We start from the raw sequence: 26588 nt of genomic DNA on the forward strand, positions 1-26588 counted from the left end.
GCGAGCGAACACTACTGTGTACCGTCCGAAAACTTCTGATGTCCGAAAACACACCCGAAATCATATTTATATAATCCGAAGATCGATAATACCCCAATTTGACCTAAGATAACATTTTTGGAAGGCTCTGAGAGTACAAAACAACAAGATTCAAACATTGTCATAAACAGCAGACAGACATTTAAACAGCAGACATCATGGCGATGTTTAGCCAACTTGAAACACAAACAATGTACAAAGATGCGAAACGTTGATTACATAGCTTTGCTTAGTTTCAAGATGGCGGCTCACAGAGCTAAAGACTGGAAAGGAAATATTTTGATTCAACTGCAAGGGCGAAATAAGAAACAAACCCATGCATATGTAGGCCTGATTCAAGCACGTAAGTAAAACATAGCTACAGCTAATTTTCAGGTTAATTACTTTCTCAGAAACAACGATATGGCCATTTTTGCCAATGCGGAAGACAGTTTTGACACCTCCCCTTGCAGACGATAAAATATTTGTTTTCATCACAGTCTGGTAAATGATTAGGCAGTCAGACTTATTGTCAGTCAGATTGAGCGCTCATTTAAGTGCGGATCCAGACGTTGAGCTTGTGTCGTAAATCAGACAAACTGGCTCGACTCATTTGAAAGAATCAAATATCTCACACTGTCGATTTTACGATAAATGATGCTAAGAGCCAAGATTGTCCCCGTAGACTCATTAGAATGTGGGAAAATATGAATATGTTATGACATGCCAGTCTGTGTCAGAAGTGGATTTGAGTCTGTTGATGTCGGGTTGTGACCTTATGTCATGTATGTGGAATTGGTGTGTTAGAAGTAGACAATAGATAAGTATAAGTATTTGAGTGGCACATTCATTAATTTGATGACACCCATGAAGAGGTTAGCATTCTTCATCATCAACCCATGGTTGCCATAAGAAGCGACTAACAGGATCAGGTGGTTACACCAGGGGTGGAAATAACTTTAAAATTGCTAGTGTACTCCGGTACAGTGGCACATGTAAATTCACTTGCCCTGATAATTTTTCCACTATACCGTCCGTTTTCTTGTTGATTTTAAAAAAAATAAGCAACATAATTAACATTAGAAAATCAACTGGACACCGGTACAGTGTGATATACAAATTTGCTTGCCCGATGGAAAAAAACACCGGACTCGGACGTCGGGCAATTGGTTATTTCCACCCCTGTTACACTCGCTGACTTGGTTGACACAAGTCACGATATCACAACTGCATAGATTGATGCTCATGATGTTGTTGTCTGGTCCTGACTTGACTAATTACAGACCAGTCAGCCAATCAGCATATTTATTATTAGAAGAGTAAACTACCAATAGTATGTCATGAAATAAAATATTTATCTGTATCTTTTTATCTTAACTTTCTCAGGTTTGGTGGAGATTGGTGGTTTGTTTGTTTATTGTTTGATGGTGCACTCAGCAATATTCCAGCTATATTGTGGCAGTCTGTAAGTAATCGAGTCTTGACAAGACAATCCAGTGATCAACAGCATGAGCATCTATCTACACAATTGGGATATAATGACATGTGTCAACCAAGTCAGTGAGCCTGACCACCTGATCCCATTAGTCGCCTCTTACGACAAGCATGGGTTGCTTAAGACCAATTCTAACCCGGATTCTTCATGGGTAGTTTGTTGGAGAAGTGTGAAAGACATGGTTTGAAAGGAAAATCTTTGTATATTTATTCAAAACTAAACCACAGAATCATTAGAGTGAGTGAGTGAGTGAGTGAGTTTAGTTTTATGCCGCACTCAGCAATATTCCAGCTGTATGGCATCGGTCTGTAAATAATCGAATTTGGACCAGACAATCCAGTGATCAACAGCATGAGCATCGATCTGAGCAGTTGGGTACCGATGACATCTGTCAACCAAGTCAGCGAGCCTGACCACCCGATCCCGTTAGTCGCCTCTTACGCTGAATCAATATAACAGCTGATATATAAATGTAATCTTTTTAGCAAAACAAGGTTAATGATCCTGCTAATAATGAGTGCTATTGTCAAATCAAGGTAATATTTTAATGAAATTGTTGCTGTTTTGATGCAGAGCCATTTTTGCCATTATGTATTCTTGCAATCCTGTCCTATTTACCATCTTTTGCATTGATATCACTCATGTAACACTAATCAACCTTCATTTGGCATACCATCCTTTGTACACTACATTACGATGGTGCTGCTGTATGTTGTTGATGACCTAAGATGGCGCTGCTGTATGTTGTTGCAGACATTACGATGGTGCTGCTGTTTGTTGTTGCGGACATTACGATGGTGCTGCTGTATGTTGTTACGGACATTACGATGGTGCTGCTGTATGTTGTTGCGGACATTATGATGGTGCTGCTGTATGTTGTTGCAGACATTACGATGGTGCTGCTCTATGTTGTTGATGACATTAGGATGGTGCTGCTGTATGTTGTTGCAGACATTACGATGGTGCTGCTGTATGTTGTTGCAGACATTACGATGGTGCTGCTCTATGTTGTTGATGACATTACGATGGTGCTGCTGTATGTTGTTGCAGACATTACGATGGTGCTGCTCTATGTTGTTGATGACATTACGATGGTGCTGCTGTATGTTGTTGATGACATTACGATGGTGCTGCTCTATGTTGTTGATGACATTACGATGGTGCTGCTGTATGTTGTTGATGACATTACGATGGTGCTGCTCTATGTTGTTGATGACATTATGATGGTGCTGCTGTATGTTGTTGCAGACATTACGATGGTGCTGCTCTATGTTGTTGATGACATTACGATGGTGCTGCTGTATGTTGTTGATGACATTAGGATGGTGCTGCTGTATGTTGTTGATGACATTACGATGGTGCTGCTGTATGTTGTTGCAGACATTACGATGGTGCTGCTGTTTGTTGTTGCTGACATTACGATGGTGCTGCTGTATGTTGTTGACGGACATTCACGATGGTGCTGCTGTATGTTGTTGCAGACATTACACGATGGTGCTGCTGTATGTTGTTGTTCGGACATTACGATGGTGCTGCTGCTGTATGTTGTTGCGGACATTATGATGGTGCTGCTGTATGTTGTTGCAGACATTACGATGGTGCTGCTGTATGTTGTTGATGACATTAGGATGGTGCTGCTGTATGTTGTTGCGGACATTACGGTGGTGCTGCTGTATGTTGTTGCAGACATTACGATGGTGCTGCTGTATGTTGTTGCGGACATTACGATGGTGCTGCTGTATGTTGTTGCGGACATTATGATGGTGCTGCTGTATGTTGTTACGGACATTACGATGGTGCTGCTGTATGTTGTTGCGGACATTATGATGGTGCTGCTGTATGTTGTTGCAGACATTACGATGGTGCTGCTCTATGTTGTTGATGACATTACGATGGTGCTGCTGTATGTTGTTGCAGACATTACGATGGTGCTGCTATATGTTGTTGATGACATTATGATGGTGCTGCTGTATGTTGTTGCAGACATTACGATGGTGCTGCTCTATGTTGTTGATGACATTACGATGGTGCTGCTGTATGTTGTTGATGACATTAGGATGGTGCTGCTGTATGTTGTTGATGACATTACGATGGTGCTGCTGTTTGTTGTTGCGGACATTACGATGGTGCTGCTGTATGTTGTTACGGACATTACGATGGTGCTGCTGTATGTTGTTGCAGACATTACGATGGTGCTGCTGTATGTTGTTACGGACATTACGATGGTGCTGCTGTATGTTGTTGCAGACATTACGATGGTGCTGCTCTATGTTGTTGATGACATTATGATGGTGCTGCTGTATGTTGTTGCAGACATTACGATGGTGCTGCTCTATGTTGTTGATGACATTACGATGGTGCTGCTGTATGTTGTTGCAGACATTACGATGGTGCTGCTGTATGTTGTTGCAGACATTACACGATGGTGCTGCTGTTTGTTGTTGCGGACATTACGATGGTGCTGCTGTATGTTGTTGCCGCATTCATGATGGTGCTGCTGTATTGTTGTTACGATGGTGCTGCTGTCACGGACATTCGATGATGCTGCTGTATGTTGTTGCAGACATTATGATGGTGCTGCTGTATGTTGTTGCAGACATTACGATGGTGCTGCTGTATGTTGTTGATGACATTAGGATGGTGCTGCTGTATGTTGTTGCGGACATTATGATGGTGCTGCTGTATGTTGTTGCAGACATTACGATGGTGCTGCTGTATGTTGTTGCAGACATTACGATGGTGCTGCTGTATGTTGTTGCGGACATTATGATGGTGCTGCTGTATGTTGTTACGGACATTCATGATGGTGCTGCTGTATGTTGTTGTGGACATTATGATGGTGCTGCTGTATGTTGTTACGGACATTACGATGGTGCTGCTGTATGTTGTTACGGACATTACGATGGTGCTGCTGTATGTTGTTGCGGACATTACGATGGTGCTGCTGTATGTTGTTACGGACATTACGATGGTGCTGCTGTATGTTGTTGCGGACATTACGATGGTGCTGCTCTATGTTGTTGCGGACATTATGATGGTGCTGCTGTATGTTGTTGCAGACATTACGATGGTGCTGCTCTATGTTGTTGATGACATTACGATGGTGCTGCTGTATGTTGTTGCAGACATTACGATGGTGCTGCTCTATGTTGTTGATGACATTATGATGGTGCTGCTGTATGTTGTTGCAGACATTACGATGGTGCTGCTCTATGTTGTTGATGACATTACGATGGTGCTGCTGTTTGTTGTTGCAGACATTACGATGGTGCTGCTGTATGTTGTTACGGGACATGACATTACGATGGTGCTGCTGTATGTTGTTGCAGACATTACGATGGTGCTGCTGTATGTTGTTGCAGACATTACGATGGTGCTGCTGTATGTTGTTGCAGACATTACGATGGTGCTGCTGTATGTTGTTGCAGACATTACGATGGTGGTGCTGCTGTATGTTGTTGCAGACATTCGATGATGGTGCTGCTGTATGTTGTTGCAGACATTACGATGGTGCTGCTGTATGTTGTTGCAGACATTACGATGGTGCTGCTGTATGTTGTTGCAGACATTACGATGGTGCTGCTGTATGTTGTTGCAGACATTACGGTGGTGCTGCTGTATGTTGTTGCAGACATTACGATGGTGCTGCTGTATGTTGTTGCAGACATTACGATGGTGCTGCTGTATGTTGTTGTTGCAGACATTACGATGGTGCTGCTGTATGTTGTTGCAGACATTACGATGGTGCTGCTGTATGTTGTTGCAGACATTACGATGGTGCTGCTGTATGTTGTTGATGACATTAGGATGGTGCTGCTGTATGTTGTTGCAGACATTACGATGGTGCTGCTGTATGTTGTTGCAGACATTACGGTGGTGCTGCTGTATGTTGTTGCAGACATTACGGTGGTGCTGCTGTATGTTGTTGCAGACATTATGATGGTGCTGCTCTATGTTGTTGATGACATTACGATGGTGCTGCTGTATGTTGTTGCAGACATTACGGTGGTGCTGCTGTATGTTGTTGCAGACATGACGGATGGTGCTGCTGTATGTTGTTGTTGCAGACATTCGGTGGTGCTGCTGTATGTTGTTGCAGACATTACGATGGTGCTGCTGTATGTTGTTGCAGACATTACGATGGTGCTGCTGTATGTTGTTGCAGACATTACGATGGTGCTGCTGTATGTTGTTGCAGACATTACGATGGTGCTGCTGTATGTTGTTGCAGACATTACAGTGGTGCTGCTGTATGTTGTTGCAGACATTACGATGGTGCTGCTGTATGTTGTTGCGGACATTACGATGGTGCTGCTGTATGTTGTTGCAGACATTACGATGGTGCTGCTGTATGTTGTTGCAGACATTACGATGGTGCTGCTGTATGTTGTTGCAGACATTACGGTGGTGCTGCTGTATGTTGTTGCAGACATTACGATGGTGCTGCTGTATGTTGTTGCAGACATTACGATGGTGCTGCTGTATGTTGTTGCAGACATTACGATGGTGCTGCTGTATGTTGTTGCAGACATTACGATGGTGCTGCTGTATGTTGTTACGGACATTACGATGGTGCTGCTGTATGTTGTTGCAGACATTACGATGGTGCTGCTGTATGTTGTTGCAGACATTACGGTGGTGCTGCTGTATGTTGTTGCAGACATTACGATGGTGCTGCTGTATGTTGTTGGGGGCAGTAGGGTTGTCTCGTGGCTAAACTTAATGTGCTTACTCGTCAAGGTCCGATGCCCCATATTGGTACAACATGTGAAAACCATTTCTGGTGTCTCCCACAAAGTTGCTGGAATATTGCTAAAAGCTAAACATGAAACCTTACTCAGTCACACATATTATGTTGCTGAGTGTAAAGATGTCAATTTTGGCTCAGATTTTCAGCTCATGACTTGTCTAATCCTTCAACCACACTTCATCTTGTAGTTGTAGGCCATTTATCATCCTCTTAAGATATGTGTTAAAATCAGGTACATGAGTCACATTTAGTAAAATGTCACTGTTGGTATCCACTGACCGTAAATCATTGTCTTGTTTGAAAAAAAACAAAACATTCCTCAAGGTTCTTCTAATAGTTCTTCTAAAGTGGAAAGGCAGTTCCTTTACTCATACCATGATAAAGAAAGAAACTATGTACTATACTGATTGCCTTGTTTTTTTAAACAAAGACATTTATGCCTTGAAATGTGAGTGTAGGAAAGTTTGTGTTGAATGTGGCTTGAAAATGAAATGGTCCCTGGGAAGTTATGCTGGTCATAAGGGCGACTTCATCGGGTGTTCAGTCTCAGGTGACCGGATGGCATCCGCATGGATCGTTGCTCACAGTCTTCATCACTGGATTGTTTGGTCACAACTTGATTATTTACAAGCTCCATCATTTAGCTGGATTGTATGATCCCCAAAAGAGTTGAGAATATAAAATTTAGTGCACACTGATCCATTTACTGATTTAGCATGTTGATTAGGCTAATGCAGTCCTTGGAGCACACATTATGTATGGAGTCAGAGCTCCAGATAAGATTTAGCTCATGTGGGTACTGTACCCACTGTATTTTTAGGGAGTGGGTATTATGAATGTTGAGTGGATATTTCATTTTCCCTTACCCACTGCTTTCAAATATGTGCGTATTTCATTTTACTCACCTAAGTATATATGTCATTGAGTAAGTTTACTAAGCAGGCATGTCCTGCCTTATGTCATACCTAATCAAAACCAACTTAAATATAATGGAAATGATTTCATTAAAAAAATCAGTCATCCTATGCTGACAGTACAACACTTGTCCTATACTAACAGTACAACTTGATAGCAATCGATGTCTTTTTCATTACGCAAGCGATTTTTATAAATATATTCCGTACGCATTTGTTTTAAACTTTTTGCATAGCTAACATTTTAAATGCGTATTGGTACGCAACAATTATTTTTCAATGCATAATTTGAAATTTTCTATGAGTATTTTACCCGGATACGCAGCTTATCTGGGCCTCTGTGGAGCTATGTGCAGTATAAGTGAACTGTTGTCCTTGCTGTTGGTGGTGTTTTGACAAAATATTGCATGCTTGTTTTCTCCCACAGATAACAAGCTGGTAGAGATCGCGTCTTCACTCAAGTCCCGCAATGTTCAGCTACAAGTTGAGGCAGAAAAATTAAAGGAAGAAAACCTTAATCTCCAGGTGAAGGTTGAAACTGGGTGAGTACCTCATGATATTTATGATGCCTAAAAATTGCTGCACTTCAGATTTCCTTGTCTGGATCATATCTACTGCCTACCAAAAGAATCTGGTGTATTAATTAGTACAAAACCTTCACCTTCCAGTGATTGTTCCATGACAGACAATGCAGTTGAAATTAAATTGAACAATGCATTATGCTATGAGAAATGACATGTTACTGTTTTGTTACCAATTAATAATTGAACAAGAATAAAGTCAGAATAATAATAACATATTTACAATTATTATCAAATGCAAGTTATTCAAAAAGTCATCCTGGAGCGAAATTTAAAAAAGTGATGTACCTGCAGGGTACAATGTAATTTTTGGGGGGAGGTGGGGTAGCCCAGTAGTTAAAGCGTTGGCTCGTCATGCCGAAGACCCGGGTTCGAATCCCCACATGGGTACAATTTGTGAAGCCCATTTCTGGTGTCCCCCGCCGTGATGTTGCTGGAATATTGCTAAAAGCGGCGTAAAACCAAATTCAGTCAGTCAGTACAATGTAATTTTTTAACAACCTGCACCAGGTACAACCTAGTGATTTAATCAGGTTGCTAGTGTTTCCCCCAGGATCCAAAAAGGGCAGGGCAATAGGAATTTCAAAAGGGGCATGCAATGTCAGATTTCCAAGTATACTGTCAAGTTATTCATATGATTCATAAAGGCTCAAAGAGTATAGTTACTTCACTGAACTTCAACATGAAATTGAAAATAAAAACAACCAAGTGTTAATATCAATTATTGTATCAAACGAAGGGCAGGATGCCAAATAAAAAGGACAGGGTGCTGCACCCTGCTAAACATGCATAGGGGAAACACTAATTGCACCATCAAAATATTGCCTGCACCCTGCTAACATGCACAGGGGAAACACTAGTTGCACCATCATAATATTGCCTGCACCCTGCTAACATGCACAGGGGAAACACTAATTGCACCATCAAAATATTGCCTGCACCCTGCTAACATGCACAGGGGAAACACTAATTGCACCATCAAAATATTGCCTGCACCATATTATAAACAATCCTATCGCTGTTGCTGACAACAGGCGATTCTTTGTCAGAGGGATATTTATAAACAACTTCCTTTACTCCAGATAAGCTCACATTACTCGATGTCTGAAAGGATGATTTGATAGATTGTTGCTTTTTAACTGACATTTTCATTCATAAATTTGATTTCTTTTCCGCTTGGCAAAATCACCTTGTAAACCATTAGGAGTGATGTATTATGCTGTGACATCTGGCATTCCATGAAATGTCACAAGATTGTATACAGTCTGTGGTTACATGTATGTAACTGATTAACGAGCATGGAACAGACTTCTTTACATTTTTTGTTTCTGGTAATTGATTCACCTGATACACGTGATAGGCACACAATAAGAGAAGATATATTTGATAAGGGATATTTATACCAATAAAACTACGGTGAAAAATGTTATCTGCAGTCAGTACTTGACAATAATGACAAAAGTAATAATTTCCCTGCACTGGTGCATCATGGATATTGCGAAATTGACTGTTGACCCGAACTCCCAGCTTTGTCACTTTGATGGCTAGTGCTGTGTAGGGCTGCAACGATTAGGTTCGATTCATCAAAAATCTAATCTGACACCTTAGTTTCGATTTTCGATAGCCATTTTCACTATTTCGATTACTGCAGGATTGCTTGCTAATCATACACTGCACATTAAACATGGTTATTACATATTATGTGGTCCAGTGTATTTGAATAAAAGTATACTGACACACATTAAAAATAAATATTTGATTATTTATAATATTACTTAAATAGTAGGCAAAAGGGCCCCCAAAATCAAGTATTGAACTGTATATTTAGGCAACAGATTATCATTAATCAAATGAGGTTGTTTGGTTTCAAATCTCGTTCAATATGTTTCCATGTTTACAAAGGCACATCTTGTTTGATGCTTGAAATCATGATGATTGTAGGTTTTTATTGTGTGACAGTATATATTCATCTATTGTTCCATATAATAGACATAATCACAAGGCAGTTTGAGAGAACAATACATGGTATGTAAGTGTTTCCTCCAGGAATTATCCCTGGATCCACAGATTTCTGTAGATTCATTTAGCTCAAGGTTTAGTTTGGTGATCCATGCCTTTACAAAAATCATTCAGTCCCCCAGGATCCCGGACTCACTTTCAGTCTCACTTCACACAGGACTCATCCCTGGAAAGATTGACATTTAGTCTCAGAAATAAAGTTATCTTATTCAAATATAAATGCAGTTATATTTGTAGGACTCGGATCCATGGCAGGCCTCAAATCTGTGGCAGATTTCCCAATCCATGGCAGATTTTCAAATCCATGGCTAGTTGCCGTACCTACCCTAATCTGTGGCGGATTTCCTACTCATCGTCATTAGAACATTTCAGCTCAGTAGAATAGGGGTTAATGGCATTTCATTTATGTGTTTCGAACTTACTGATACCCCTGGGCCTAGATTTTCGAAGCTCTGTTAGTGCTAAGATCGTCTTTTGATGTTGCTAATGTTTTTACAATTATCATAGAACAAAGAGAGCTTCAAAAAATTAGGCCATGTTAATTATCGAATACATTTGCTTTCCTTTTAATATTCTTTCCTTGGCTGCAAACGAGAGGATCTTGCAAATATTTACACTTCCCCATTTCGGATTCAGCGTTTTCAGTTTTGTAATCTCACGTAATTTTTCCATGTCGTTCCAAAATGTTTCTGCAGTGGGATCTTTTGATACAGGTTTCTTATTCTTTGTAGGTGGCTCCGCAATTACAAAACCACCATTTTCTATGGTTTCCATATTCTTAGCATTGAAAATGAAACTGAGATTACTATCGCCACGAACAGCTAGTGTCGAATAACGTTGGGAACGGTTAGCGATGATGTCGTCGCATAATGATGTCATTACGCCGATGACGTCCATGTAAACAATCGAGCAATCAAACCTGCCACGGATTAGGAAACCCTCTAGATTAGAGACCCACCACAGATCTGGAGTCCTACATATTTAAAATATATAAAATATATATTTATTTACCAAATAATCCAAATGGAGCCCAGAACAATCCTTAATTTCTGAAATTATTCTAGACTTGCCAAATCATTCTGGACTTGAGCAGGACAAATATTTTATTTTTCTCTAAAGTTTTAGAAACAGACTAATTCCTGGATCTTTAAGTCAGAAGCACTTTCAGAACAGCATTGCTATCATATTGTTGCCTAAGCATGTGTCATTGTATGACACCCTGATGTATCATAATAAAGTGTTGATGATAGGTGATGCTGCTGTAAATGTAAGTGACATGTAACATCCTAATCCAGAGGAGTGCCTCAGGCCTCATGTCATTGAGGGTCGAAGTAGGAACTAGCCTCCAGCCCCATGGCAATTCATTAAGAGGGTGCCAAGTTGACGCCGATTCAGATTGATGAGTCTGTTAGTCATGACAATTTGGAGATCTTATGTAGAGGGAGTTACGTGGAGCAGTGACCTAGACTTGACACATGGAGGAGTTCCATCTTGTCATGTTTCTAGTGGTCACAGCCATGTTGCAGCTTCGCAGGAGACTTAGATATCGGAAACTGTAAGTTCTGGGGGTTCAATTTCATATCTTGTTTTCAGTCTTTGTGATTGTGCAGGTTTAACATTGAGGGGAAAAGATTGATTGATGTGTTTTGTTTGAAGACAGGTCGCCAAGGTATAGTTATGAAATCTGAATATACTCCTCTTGTTGTACTGTCTGACATTGTGTTAATACTCTATACAGCTATGATTAAAGCCTTCATAACACTATACTGAGGTCTGATAACTATTTTAACAGTGTATCAGAGTGCATGGATTATACCCCTTTGTTCCCATTGGTGGACTTATATACAGTGTTCTGGAGGCCCGAATCTATACACAGCAGAGGTGTTCATGACTCCATTTCACAGCTATCCCAGAGACTGTATACCGATGTGGTCTGTATACCGATATTAACTTGAGCTTCACTGGGTGCTGATGTCCTAAAATGCAGTTTTGAAATTAAGCAGGATCCTGTCATACTTGAATTATGCTGCTGTAGTGTTTGAACTTAAATGTCATATTTACTGCTTTACTGCTTGCCTCTCATGCTTAATTTTGACAGCTAGCAATATATATCTCAATGTGGTGATACAATGATATACACCCATGATGTCACAGTCCTCCATCATTGAGGGAAATAACCACAAATATCAACTAACCCAAATTGGGATAACATGTTGTAATACTCTCCAAAATTCCATTAGCCCCTAGAATATCTATAACATTAGTAAAACTAGTCAGAGCTATCAGGCACCTGCTAATTTTTGTTCTTGTACAACTTGTACTAGTGTTAGTGCTAGCAGGTCGGGCTCAGGGCGGTGAAAATGGCTCGTTTTGAACGGCACTTCTTTCATATTACGCAATCTCACGCCCGCTTTACCCAATTTTAATATTGTTGATATATTTGATGGCTAGTGCTGTGTAGGGCTGCAACGATTAGGTTCGATTCATCAAAAAATCTAATCTGACACCTTAGTTTCGATTTTCGATAGCCATTTTCACTATTTCGATTACTGCAGGATTGCTTGCTAATCATACACTGCACATTAAACATGGTTATTACATATTATGTGGTCCAGTGTATTTGAATAAAAGTATACTGACACACATTAAAAATAAATATTTGATTATTTATAATATTACTTAAATAGTAGGCAAAAGGGCCCCCAAAATCAAGTATTGAACTGTATATTTAGGCAACAGATTATCATTAATCAAATGAGGTTGTTTGGTTTCAAATCTGCGTTCAATATGTTTCCATGTTTACAAAGGCACATCTTGTTTGATGCTTGAAATCATGATGATTGTAGGTTTTATTGTGTGACAGTATATATTCATCTATTGTTCCATATAATAGACATAATCACAAGGCAGTTTGAGAGAACAATACATGGTATGTAAGTGTTTCCTCCAGGAATTATCCCTGGATCCACAGATTTCTGTAGATTCATTTAGCTCAAGGTTTAGTTTGGTGATCCATGCCTTTACAAAAATCATTCAGTCCCCCAGGATCCCGGACTCACTTTCAGTCTCACTTCACACAGGACTCATCCCTGGAAAGATTGACATTTAGTCTCAGAAATAAAGTTATCTTATTCAAATATAAATGCAGTTATATTTGTAGGACTCGGATCCATGGCAGGCCTCAAATCTGTGGCAGATTTCCCAATCCATGGCAGATTTTCAAATCCATGGCTAGTTGCCGTACCTACCCTAATCTGTGGCGGATTTCCTACTCATCGTCATTAGAACATTTCAGCTCAGTAGAATAGGGGTTAATGGCATTTCATTTATGTGTTTCGAACTTACTGATACCCCTAGATTTTTCGAAGCTCTGTTTCATGTTGCTAATGTTTTTACAATTATCATAGAACAAAGAGAGCTTCAAAAAATTAGGCCATGTTAATTATCGAATACATTTGCTTTCCTTTTAATATTCTTTCCTTGGCTGCAAACGAGAGGATCTTGCAAATATTTACACTTCCCCATTTCGGATTCAGCGTTTTCAGTTTTGTAATCTCACGTAATTTTTCCATGTCGTTCCAAAATGTTTCTGCAGTGGGATCTTTTGATACAGGTTTCTTATTCTTTGTAGGTGGCTCCGCAATTACAAAACCACCATTTTCTATGGTTTCCATATTCTTAGCATTGAAAATGAAACTGAGATTACTATCGCCACGAACAGCTAGTGTCGAATAACGTTGGGAACGGTTAGCGATGATGTCGTCGCATAATGATGTCATTACGCGATGACGTCATGTAAACAATCGAGCAATCAAACCTGCCACGGATTAGGAAACCCGCCCTAGATTAGAGACCCACCACAGATCTGAGTCCTACATATTTAAAATATAAAAATATATATTTATTTACCAAATAATCCAAATGGAGCCCAGAACAATCCTTAATTTCTGAAATTATTCTAGACTTGCCAAATCATTCTGGACTTGAGCAGGACAAATATTTTATTTTTTCTCTAAAGTTTTAGAAACAGACTAATTCCTGGATCTTTAAGTCAGAAGCACTTTCAGAACAGCATTGCTATCATATTGCTGCCTAAGCATGTGTCATTGTATGACACCCTGATGTATCATAATAAAGTGTTGATGATAGGTGATGCTGCTGTAAATGTAAGTGACATGTAACATCCTAATCCAGAGGAGTGCCTCAGGCCTCATGTCATTGAGGGTCGAAGTAAGGAACTAGCCTCCAGCCCCATGGCAATTCATTAAGAGGGTGCCAAGTTGACGCGATTCAGATTGATGAGTCTGTTAGTCATGACAATTTGGAGATCTTATGTAGAGGGTTACGTGGAGCAGTGACCTAGACTTGACACATGGAGGAGTTCCATCTTGTCATGTTTCTAGTGGTCACAGCCATGTTGCAGCTTCGCAGGAGACTTAGATATCGGAAACTGTAAGTTCTGGGGGTTCAATTTCATATCTTGTTTTCAGTCTTTGTGATTGTGCAGGTTTAACATTGAGGGGGAAAAGATTGATTGATGTGTTTTGTTTGAAGACAGGTCGCCAAGGTATAGTTATGAAATCTGAATATACTCCTCTTGTTGTACTGTCTGACATTGTGTTAATACTCTATACAGCTATGATTAAAGCCTTCATAACACTATACTGAGGTCTGATAACTATTTTAACAGTGTATCAGAGTGCATGGATTATACCCCTTTGTTCCCATTGGTGGACTTATATACAGTGTTCTGGAGGCCCCGAATCTATACACAGCAGAGGTGTTCATGACGATTTCACAGCTATCCCAGAGACTGTATACCGATGTGGTCTGTATACCGATATTAACTTGAGCTTCACTGGGTGCTGATGTCCTAAAATGCAGTTTTTGAAATTAAGCAGGATCCTGTCATACTTGAATTATGCTGCTGTAGTGTTTGAACTTAAATGTCATATTTACTGCTTTACTGCTTGCCTCTCATGCTTAATTTTGACAGCTAGCAATATATATCTCAATGTGGTGATACAATGATATACACCCATGATGTCACAGTCCTCCATCATTGAGGGAAATAACCACAAATATCAACTAACCCAAATTGGGATAACATGTTGTAATACTCTCCAAAATTCCATTAGCCCCTAGAATATCTATAACATTAGTAAAACTAGTCAGAGCTATCAGGCACCTGCTAATTTTTGTTCTTGTACAACTTGTACTAGTGTTAGTGCTAGCAGGTCGGGCTCAGGGCGGTGAAAATGGCTCGTTTTGAACGGCACTTCTTTCATATTACGCAATCTCACGCCGTTTACCCAATTTTAATATTGTTGATATATACATCAAGATAAAGGAGAAATGTTGCTCTTTATGCTACGCGATGTTACAGATTGCAAACGGACTTACCTTGCAAATGGCGAGTACTTGAAAATGGGGGAGTTTTTCAAACACCAATTCCACAACGTTCCGCTTCATTCGTCGAAATATAACATATACCACATGAAAGACCATCTTCTGATCTTATTGTCCACCAATTTTTATGACATTTCAACTCAAAACAGCAGCACCACGGTGCTTTGAAAATTCCCTGATGAAACTGGGCACTGCCATCAAACGGTCCACGGGACGGGACCTTTGACAGATTGACAAAGCTGACATTCACCTCGCTGTCACTAATTAACTGAACAAACAACAAACACCATTTTTTGAAATTATTTACTTTAATGTGTTGTCTAAACATATCAGAAGAAATAACTGAAAAAGATTCAAAAGTTTTTCTGTAGTAAACGAATAAAGAAAATATTCCAGGGTAATTAGCCAAATCTAGTCAATTAGTGGTGGGCTGTGGTATAGCTACTTGTAGTAATGCCTGGCTGATGAGATAGTGACTGCCCAATCAATCTTCCTCTGGGTTTTAACAGTGCAAATGGATGATAAATATTATTCTTATATGTCTAAAGTATGGATTTCCTCAGCAGCTGTGCGCCTGTGTGATAATATCCAAGCTTGTCCTCAGCCACTGTGCCTGTGTGATAATGTCCAATCTTGTCCTCATCCCCTGTGTCTGTGTGATAATATCCAATCTTGTCCTCAGCCACTGTGCCTGTGTGATAATATCCAATCTTGTCCTCATCCCCTGTGTCTGTGTGATAATATCCAATCTTGTCCTCAGCCACTGTGCCTGTGTGATAATACCCAATCTTGTTCTCATCCCCTGTGTCTGTGTGATAATATCCAATCTTGTCCTCAGCAGCTGTGCACCTGTGTGATAATTAGGGGTGGGTATTGCAGAGAATTTTCATATTGCGATATATTGTGATGCGGAAGCGTATATTGCGATATGTATTGCAATATATTGCAAGGATTATTTTTTTAACAAAAACTACTTATAATCGAGTTAATGCTTGATTATAAAGCAAAAACACAACAAAATCACTATGATTGATTAACCTTTTATAAAAACTTTTAATCATGACAAAGTAAAAATGTAAGTAACATTTGGCACTAATGAAACAGGGAAAAGAACAATTAAAAAGACGGAAATATCCGAAGATTTCCGACTGTTACGAAGTTTTCCGAATGCATGTCAAAATACCAGTGTCAAAATACCAGTTTTCGATCAGCGTATCGCAATACGTATCGTTTTCATGTCTGCACCAGTAAATACCGGTAAACCGTTTATACTGCGCATCCCTAGTGATAATACCCAATTTTGTCCTCATCCCCTGTGTCTGTGTGATGATATCCAATCTTGTCCTCAGCCACTGTGCCTGTGTGATAATACCCAATCTTGTTCTCATCCCCTGTGTCTGTGTGATAATATCCAATCTTGTCCTCAGCAGCTGCGCGCCTGTGTGATAATACCCAATCTTGTCCTCAGCCACTGTGTAATAATATCCCCTTGTAGTGTCACTGGAAGCAGGGGATATTTTAATTGTTCAACATTGTTCAACAAAAATTGGTAGATATATCAAACAGAACCTAAGGTGGTGCCTTTTGCTATTTACAAATTGTTGCCATTTTAATTTTCATGAGTTCCATGGAAACGTTTTGGACTTAGTCTCAAAAAGGAGGGGTGGGCTTCATTTCCGGAGCACAACTCGAAAACCTTTCAATATCTTTCAGCAAAACTTGGCAGATATATGAGACAGATCTTGAAGTGGTGCCTTTTGCTATTTACAGATTTTTAGCATTTAAATATTTCATGATTTCCATGGAAACGATTTGGACTTATCCAAAAATATAAATCAAGTTGGACTTCAAGTAACTGTCAGATGATTTGTTCTTTCAAATATGTGGGGGCTGGGGGGATATGATAAGTTGTATGCTTCTCTCGAGGGTAATACGGTCTGATGTACGCCTCTTTGTAGCAGTGTCACCCGAGCCGGTAGGCGAGGGATGACACTGATACAAAGACGCATACATCAGACCGTATTACCCGAGGGAGAAGCATACAACATATTTATCTTACCGCCATGTTAAATGTACAAAATATAATTTTATTTTATGTTAAAGATCGCTACCGACTATATGACATGCAAACAAACTGGCGTCTGCCTCTTGACTGGATTTTAAACATCAGTGAAACATATTCTGACAAGCATAAAACTGCTATAAAAATTGTTAATTATGTTTAAGCTGAGTGTGCAAACCACTCAGTGTATAAAATAGCTTAAATAAAGCAGTGAAAGTCGGTAATATATATCTGTACAAAGTGAACACAAAAACAGCTGATCGAATGGTTTTCGAACTCCGGGCACGGCATGCGTCATATTATGACATCATACGGTTGTTAACGCTTCAGCTTCTCAGGCGGGGAGCTTGGCGGTTACCATGACAGCGGGTAATGGTTTTTTCAGTTGTCACCCTCCAGGGAGGGTGACACGGAAACTTGTTAAACCATCATTGACCAATGAAATTAAAGTATTTTACATGAAGGTAAGATAAGTCATCTTCTGATGACTCTGGGGCGGTGGGGTAGCCTAGTGGTTAAAGCGTTGGCTCGTCACGCCAAAGACCCAGGTTCGAATCCCCACATGGGTGCAATGTGTGAAGCCCATTTCTGGTGTCCCCGGCCGTGATGTTGCTGGAATATTGCTAAAAGCGGCGTAAAACCAAACTCAGACAGTCTGATGACTGTTGTATACCATCCTTATGGAAGTTACTAGTGGCACAGGCCTGATTGTTTGTTTGATGCTGCACTTGGCACTGTTCCAGCTGTGTTACAGTGGTCCATGAATAACTGAGTCTGGACTGGAGAGACAAGTGATTGATGTTATGAACATTGTTATACATGATTGTTGTACATGATTGTTATACAGACATATGGTGACCTGCATAAAGGATGAAGCATACAAGTTTATGGATGACAACTTCTCTATTGCATAGAGCGACATTTCAATGTAGATTCTTACACCGTTATTAAGCTTTTATGCTTTATCTTTGACTCACCAACTTCTAGAATGCCAATCAAACAATGTGTAAAAGAGCCTGACCGTCCCATTTGCATGGTTAATCACCTCTTCAGAGAAGTATTGGTCGGTGATCTTCCAATTGTGACGACTCTTACACCATTTTTGTAACTAGCTGTTATACACCAAAACCATGGATATGATTAGGGCTGTTTAAAAAGATTGGTAATTGGAAATATTGTCAATGGGAAAAAGGATTAGTGATTAGCGACCGAAAATTATGTCATAGATAATACCTTACATAAACTGTTACTGAAATGTGCTCATACAATACGCCTTTATGAAGTTTTATTCATGGGTTGCTTCTAAATTATGTCTAGGAGGCTGTTTTGTTAGTAGTGAGTGAGTGAGTTTAGTTTTACACCGCTTTTAGCAATATTCCAGCAATATCACGGCTGGGGACACCAGGAATGGGCTTTACACATTGTGCCCATGTGGGGAATCGAACCCAGGCCTTTGGCATGACGAGTGAACGCTTTAACCACTAGGCTACCCCACTGCCCCTGTTTTGTTAGTAAGCCATTAACCTAAATATGTCACTCATTTTCACCAGTGATGTGAAATATGTTTGTTTCTTTCGGACCTTTTTGTTATTTTTGCTTTAAGTGACTTCTCTGATATTTATCATTAATTAGTAGATATTTAGGGCCACAGTATTGAGTGATGTATCCCCTGTGTTCTAGAGGTGGCAGCGGTGGGGGTGGAGAGAAGACAGCTCATCTGGAACAGAAACTGTACAAGTTGCAGGAGGAACTCACAGAACTACACCGGAAGAGAGGGGAGGTATGTAGTAGCAGTGGTAGTGGGTGAAGTAGCTGTAGTAGTAGTAGTAGCAGTAGTAGTAGTAGTAGCTGTAGTAGTAGTAGTAGCAGTAGTAGTAGTAGCTGTAGTAGTAGTAGTAGTAGTAGTGATGGTAGTTTTAGTATTTGTAATCAGGGCTCGATTTAAAGAAATGAAACCTACTTGCACCCAGTGCAACCTTAGGTAGAAACCTTGTTGCATCAGACGAAAACAGGTTGCACCTGCTGCTCAATATATAATCTTGTATAAAATATGATGCTTGAGTTTTGGTAATGATAGTTTAGAACATTATAACAAAAGAAACCTGGGACTGATAAGATTAGTTATCTTACTTCCTAAATTTTCATGAAGGATGTAGATGTTGTAGTATCTTGTTTATCATCATCAATATTTTGTTTATGATTTCCCTTTGGTTTCAGAATGCGCAGCAGATTATTGACCTCAAGAATGTTTTACAAGAAAAAGAAAAGGAATCACAACTAAAAGATGCAAAGTAGGTTGAAGGCTGTTGGGCAGTCCCAATACAATAGTGCTGCCTTTATCATTAAGGGAATATGTTAGTGACCTTGTTTGACTTGTTTATACGAATAGTGATAAAAGTGATATGAAGTATTTCATAATTGATGGATTAGTGTGGTACTATCTACAATCAGGGACATCTCATGCACGCACGCACGCACGCACGCACACACACACACACACACACACACACTCTTTATTTATTTCTTATTCTTTATTCTGCAAGCACACATGATTACATTTATTCTGAGAAAATATGATATGTTATATTATAAAATGCTAAGTTTCAGCTGTAAAAGAATTATGGCTTCTGAGCCTGAAGTAAAACATGACATATATGAAGTACCCAGTTGTACGATGAGGGCTGGTCGTCTGACAGTGTGCCGAGGAAGTAACATGTTGACCTGTGTATGATGTTTGACAGATTGTCCGACTCTGAAGCTAACATTCTGGCCCTGAAGAGTGCACAGCGGCAGCTGGAGAACACCATCATTGAGTTGGAGGCCACCAACCAGGTCAGTGGGGAGTAGGTCTGTGTATTGGGTTGTTGTTGGTTGGTTGGTTTACGTCGCACTCAGCAATATTCCAGCTATATGGCGGTGGTCTGTAAACAATCAAGTCAGGTCCAGACAATCCAGTGATCAACATCATGAGCATTTGTCTTCGTAATTGGGATACAATGACATGTGTCAACTAAGTCAGCGAGCCTGACCGCCTGATCCCGTTAGTCGCCTCTAACGACAATCAATTCTAAACCAGATCTTCACGGGTACTGTGTATTGGAAAAAATGTGTGTTGCAACATTTTGTGATATTGATAAAGTGTTTTGATAATGATTGACACTTGCAGGTCCTATTTCCTACATTTTCATAAATATTTCTCTGCATGGTCAGTCACTGCCATTGTGTTGACATGGAATCAAGGGAGATAACAATGTGAGGGAAATACCACTCCTGCTTTTCCAAAAGAAACTTCGATTAAACAAAACATCATTTGTGAATATCTGAATAGATTTTAGGTTAAGTGATACAAACAATATGGACATTTATTATTTAGTTTTATTTACCTGGACACAGAAAAGATACTGTAAAAGTTTAAAACTCTGCTTATGCATATGTGTAGTGAATATTGCAAAGTACAACATATTTTAAGATGGCCTGGTGAATAAAGCTTTATCACATGGAATATCAAGTCTGTACTCCTTCTTACAGTTCTCCAGGTTTTCGTCTAAAATTTTGCAGGAATGTTGAAATAACGTTACATGTGACAACAAAACCAACTCTCTTTCTACTCACCCACTCAATATTGTTATCATCTTGCAATTTATTAAATATGGCTAAATAAACTCTTATACCTTAGTTAGTTTGTATATACAATGAAACCCAACTCACTCACTCACCCACTGTTTACACCAGATGCTGAAGGATGAGCACCAGGCCCTTCAGTTGGCGTTCACAGCGCTGGAGGAGAAGTACCGTAGGTAATGGAAGAGAACTGTGAGCTGGTGCAGCGATGGATGGATCTCAAGGCCAAGGACGCAGACAAACTCAACGAGGAGAATGACGACTTCCTCAAGTAGGTGGCAGAACTATAGATAGACTCTAGGTCACCTAACAACAACCTTGAGCCTTGGGACTTGTTTTACAATCTATAAGTCTCAATTACCAGTTGGGATTGTATTTAATGTAATAAAAGAGGACAGACAAATCTTATACATTGACAATGTGATGTTTGGTTATGCCAGTGACACACACTGAATGTTTATGTTTGTTTGCAGGAAACGACAAGCACAGTTGCGGAAAGATCTTGCCGATGCTGCAAAGGAACCTGTTTCAATAACAGAAACGTGAGTAGTGTCGGAACAGGTGCTCACAGTCGGGATGAAATTGTTTCAGTCGTGTAAGCTCAGTTACTAATAGTCCATATTATGATAAATTGCTACCAAGAACAATGATAATGATCCTGGTGATATTGGAGTCCTGGAAGTGAGGGGTCATTTATTATAGGGAGGGGGCATTAATGTATTGAAAATATATGCCCTCCTCTAAAGCTTCTGATACTTGTAAATGACTCTGTCTTTGTCCTTGTACAATGAGATGATGTCCTCAAAGAGACAAAATGATAAGGCCTATTTTGTATATAAATGTCTGATTTTTCTTGACCCTCCCTAAATAGTTGTATTATTTTCAATGATTCTCCCTAAGAGACTGTCACATGTTTTGGTGACCCTGGCCTGATTCCTACTGACCCAGCCCACTCAATAGTAAATGATTCATCCTTAAACCTTTTTATTAACTTTAGGATTGTGACAAGGACCATTTATTTTTCATGCTTTATTTTAAAAACTGCTTCTGCTTAAACAGGTCAACATTAATGTTGTGGATTGCCTCAGTCTCTGTGATTTCCTCCGACATCATCACAGACAGCATGACATAGATACACATGTGTTGCTGACCCGGCCCCCCCTGTTTGTTTCAGCGGGAAGCTCCTGCTTCCAGGGATCACCCCCATCTGTCTCAGTGCCTCCATACCAAGCAAAGCACAGTGTGTGTTTGTGAGTACCCCACCACTTGTTGTAACTCGGTGTATGTTGCAACCTGTGAAGGTCCGGGTTAGAATATTGATCTTCAGTAACACATGCTTGTCGTAAGAGGCGACTAACGGGATCAGGTGGTCAGGCTCGCTGGCTTGGTTGACACAAGTCATCGGTTCCCAGTTGCGCAGATTGATGCTCATGCTGTTGATCACTGGATTGTCTGGTCTAGACTCGATTATTAACAGACTGCCGCCATATAGCTGGAATATTGCTGAGTGCTGCGTAAAACTAAACTCACTCACTCACTCACTCAGTGTATGTATGCTAGTCTGCAATATGTGTCAGTATCTTGTATGTGATCAAGTCTGGACCAGACAAACCAGTGGTTGATAGCACGAGTAACAACTACATCATTTTGTGAATGTATGTTGTTTTATGGCATTGTCAGCATTAGTACAGCTATGTCATCATGGTTTGTGCATGATCAAGTCTAGACAAGACAAACCTGTGGTTGACAGCATGAGAAACAAGTACCACATGGTGTGATTGGGTTTATGTTCTTTTGTGCCACTGTTGGCATTATTTTGGCAATGTCTTATTTGTGGCCTGGCTTGAATTGAATCAGGGCCCCGTTTCACAAAACTATCGTAGCGCTACGACTGTCGTAAGTCTTTGTTACAGTATAGGAGGTACAACAGTTGTAGCAGTACGATAGCTTTGTGAAACAGAGGTCCTGGGCCAGAAGAACTAAATTTATTACACAATGTTCAAATGAACGTTGTTTGATGCCCAAGTCAGCAATTTTACGACTGTGTCACCGTCGTCAGCAGATGTTCAGATCTGATCTGTAAAGTACTATATATTCATCACTAGTTTGTTTTAGGCCACTGTTAGCATTATTATGGCCATGTCTTTGGCCTGCCATAAAACAAATCAGGGCCAGGAGAAATAATTTAACCAAGATGTTCAAATGAATGATGTTTAGCAATATTGCTGCTGTGTCACTGTGGTAAGTGAATGTTCAGGTCTGATATGTATAGTGGTATATTTTCATCACTAGTTTGTTTGTTTCTTTCAACATCATGTTTCAAATAACTGTGGACGTGTGGAAGGTTAGTCTGTGTTGATCAAAATGTAATTCAGTTTATATTTATTTCTCGTTTCAGAGACATCATGTCAGTACAATAAATGCTAAACCTGAATACTTACTTACAGGATGCTCATGAAGGGGAGGTAAATGCTGTGCAGTGGAGCGGCACTGGGAGACTGTTTGCAACTGGTAGTGCCGATAGGAAAATTAAACTCTGGGAAATTATTAATGGTGAGCTTTCTTAAAATCATAGCTAGAGATAGATTTATAGACATTGATACTTTTCATGCGCCATTTGAGATTGACATCCAATGATTGAGGGAAAAAACAAAGCGCCTTTGAGGAGCTGAGCTGGATATTGGTGCTATACAAATATTAGCATTATAATAATAATGAAAAAGTGACCAGACCTCATTTTTGTTCAATAAATACTAGTAAGTGTGTAAGTATGTTTTTTCGCCACTTTTAGCAATATTCCAGCAATATCACGGTTGGGGACACCAAAAACGGGCTTTACACATTGTGCCCATGTGGGGAATCGAACCTGGGTCTTCGGTGTGACGACACTTCAACCACAAGGTTACCCCACCGTCCCTCAGGAAATAATAATCTTTCAAAAATATTTGCTGCTGACCCAATAGAAATTGTCCTTTTCTATTTCATGTCCCTCCCAACTGTGGGAACTCCCTTGTGTGTTCACCAATACAGAGTTGCCTCCCTTAGTTATGCCAGGATTTTGCTGATGTTAATGAACCTGGTCCATGTGCAACCTAAGTAGTGCTAACATACACGGAATGGCAGTTGAAGGAGAAGGTCTGGTGTTAAAATCAGACATTTTATGTCAGCTGTGTGTGTGTACAGACATGTTTGTTTGATTTCTGTTTAGCGTTGCACCTAGCAATATTCCAGCTATATGGCGGCGGTCTGTAAACAATCAAGTCTGGACCAGACTATTCAGTGATGAGTATCATAAGAGATCAATATACGCAATTGTGATACAGCCATGCATTTGTTAATGATATTACAGGCAAATGTGAACAGAAGGGCATCCTGACGGGTAGCAACGCTGGCATCATGGCGATAGAGTTCGACATTGAAGTAGGTGGCCACAGGCACAATACCAATACACGTACTATGCAGATTATTTGGACTTACCTGGGCCCTGAAGCTCACATGATCTGACCGCCTCCGTGGCGTAGTGGTTAGAGCGTCCGCCCTGAAAGCGGAAGGTCGTGGGTTTGATACCCGACCGCGTCATACCAAGAGATGTTAAAATATGGTACTTGTTGGTCCCTGCCTGGCGCTCGGCATTATTACAACAAGGACTGGTCGACTCGGAGTCAGTATAATGTGTCTGAGTGGGGTTTTTCATGCTTCACTGCGGCATGGTATCTCAGTGAGCTAGCACTATAAAACCAGCTTCAGTCTGGGCTAGTACAAGCGGCCGCACATACACATACACACGCATGCACGTCGTCATATGAGCAAAATATTCTCAAGCACGACGTTAAACCCAATTTCACCTGACCTCACATGATCACACCGCTGAGGAGATCGTAACTCAGTATGTTTACATTGGCACTAAGTCGTGGTGCTATGATCAGTTTGTGGAACTGGACCTTGAATGATATTTTTGCTTTCCTTTATTGACTTGTATTTCATACTTTCCAAGTCTATTCCAAAAGCTTTCAAGAATACAGGCCAAGACAAGGCTCTTTGCATAATTTACCTTTTAGTTATTTTGGTCATTTTTTGCTGACCAAGCAGAATGTTCCTGGACTCAGGTTTCGTACTAGTGGCTAAAGCTGCAGCCTGATTTCCTTATTAGTAAGTTTATGTAGACCAGCTGGTTGTGTGACATCACAATACATTGTCCATTGAGGTCAGTCAACTCATTCAAAGGGAGATAATTCTTGATGTACTCTCGGGTTGTTAACCTGTTGGATCATCTTGGATTTGATTCTAATCATGGCCACACAAGTGAAGCCTGTTCACTCGCAATTATTAAGTGGCTGACATATTAACAAAAAGGCGCAGATACAAACGAAAATTAGTTTCAGTATTTCACATGAAACATTATTATGTAGCTCATGAATTTATGTCTAATTAATACACATTAAATTACTAATACCAGAACATTTTACCAAGGCTCAGAATTTATAAAATTCATTCATTTGGATGAAATAGTCAGTCCTTGATGAGGAAGTTGAGCATTAATTCATGAGCATTGGTTCGTTTCAGGACAGCTTAATTCTTGGTGCTTCTAATGACTTTGCAAGTCGAGTGTGGTCTGTGGCAGATCAGCGATTACGGGTAAATATGTAGAGAGTTTAAATATGGTTAAAAATAATGGATGTAATGAAAATCCATCTCAAGCAGAGGTGTTGTAATGATTTCACATGCACTTGACCTTATGCCAATATCATTGTTGATGTAACTAACACACTATCTCAATGTCACTCGAGTGAAGACTAAAGATGTCACAGACTTTGATTATTGATGTTATGTTGTCTCAGTTATGTTGTCTATCAACACTGTACATACATGTGATTCTGAGTTAGTGTATTGCATTCTTGTGGGTAATGGATTTTACAAAACTTTGTCCAGAATTCATGTTTATCCTCACTAGGAAATACAATGTGTATGATAATTTCTTAGACACTGGTATAAAATGTGTACGATAACATGTTAGACCCTGATATGTCATATGTAAAATAACATTGTAAATCATGGTATATAATATATAAGACCTGATATACAATACGTATAGTCCCATGTTTGACTGTGGTATACAAGGCATATGGTACCATGTTTGACTGTGGTATACAGTACGTATAGCACCATATTTGACCTGGTATACAATACGTATAGCACCATGTTTGATGCCGGCATACAATACATATTGTACCATGTTTGACCCTGGTATACAATATGTATAGTACCATGTTTAACACTGGTATACGGTACATAGGGTACCATGTTCGACCTTGGTATACAATACGTATAGTACCATGTTTAACCCTGGTATATGGTACATTGAGTACCATGTCTGACCTTGGTATACAATACGTATAGTACCATGTTTGACCGTGGTATACAGTACATAGAGTACTATGTTTGAGCTTGGTATAGAGTACCATGTTTGACCATGGTATACCTATGGTATCACCCATCTGTGATGTATGCATGTTACAGCACACACTGACGGGTCACAGTGGCAAGGTGCTGGCAGCCAAGTTCCTGGGGGACACCAACAAGGTTGTATCGGGCAGCCATGACAGGACGCTCAAAGTATGGGACCTTCACAGCAAGGCATGTAAGTATCTCTGTGTTTACCCCTCAGTTTTGTAACTAACGACCCATATGGTTACCCCAGGCAACACCCAATAAGCACTTA

At 40.0% G+C, this 26588-nt stretch overlaps 1 protein-coding gene across 1 annotated transcript in view; it reads left to right on the forward strand.

Annotated features, from left to right (window-relative positions):
- The first annotated feature begins 273 nt into the window (after positions 1 to 273).
- The window catches only part of LOC124277309 (autophagy-related protein 16-1-like), a 42318-nt gene continuing 16003 nt past the window's right edge, over positions 274 to 26588 (forward strand). The window contains 13 exon segments of the mRNA XM_046712960.1: positions 274 to 382; positions 7605 to 7719; positions 18929 to 19028; positions 19466 to 19539; positions 19990 to 20080; positions 20981 to 21044; positions 21047 to 21140; positions 21343 to 21411; positions 22044 to 22119; positions 23317 to 23422; positions 24219 to 24289; positions 25433 to 25504; positions 26387 to 26507. Of these exon segments, the coding sequence (XP_046568916.1) occupies positions 280 to 382; positions 7605 to 7719; positions 18929 to 19028; positions 19466 to 19539; positions 19990 to 20080; positions 20981 to 21044; positions 21047 to 21140; positions 21343 to 21411; positions 22044 to 22119; positions 23317 to 23422; positions 24219 to 24289; positions 25433 to 25504; positions 26387 to 26507 (1156 nt within the window). The 5' untranslated portion in view covers positions 274 to 279.

Source organism: Haliotis rubra, unplaced genomic scaffold (genome assembly GCF_003918875.1).
Source record: "Haliotis rubra isolate DU_JTF1 unplaced genomic scaffold, ASM391887v1 Scf22, whole genome shotgun sequence".
Classification (NCBI taxonomy): Eukaryota; Metazoa; Mollusca; class Gastropoda; order Lepetellida; family Haliotidae; genus Haliotis; species Haliotis rubra.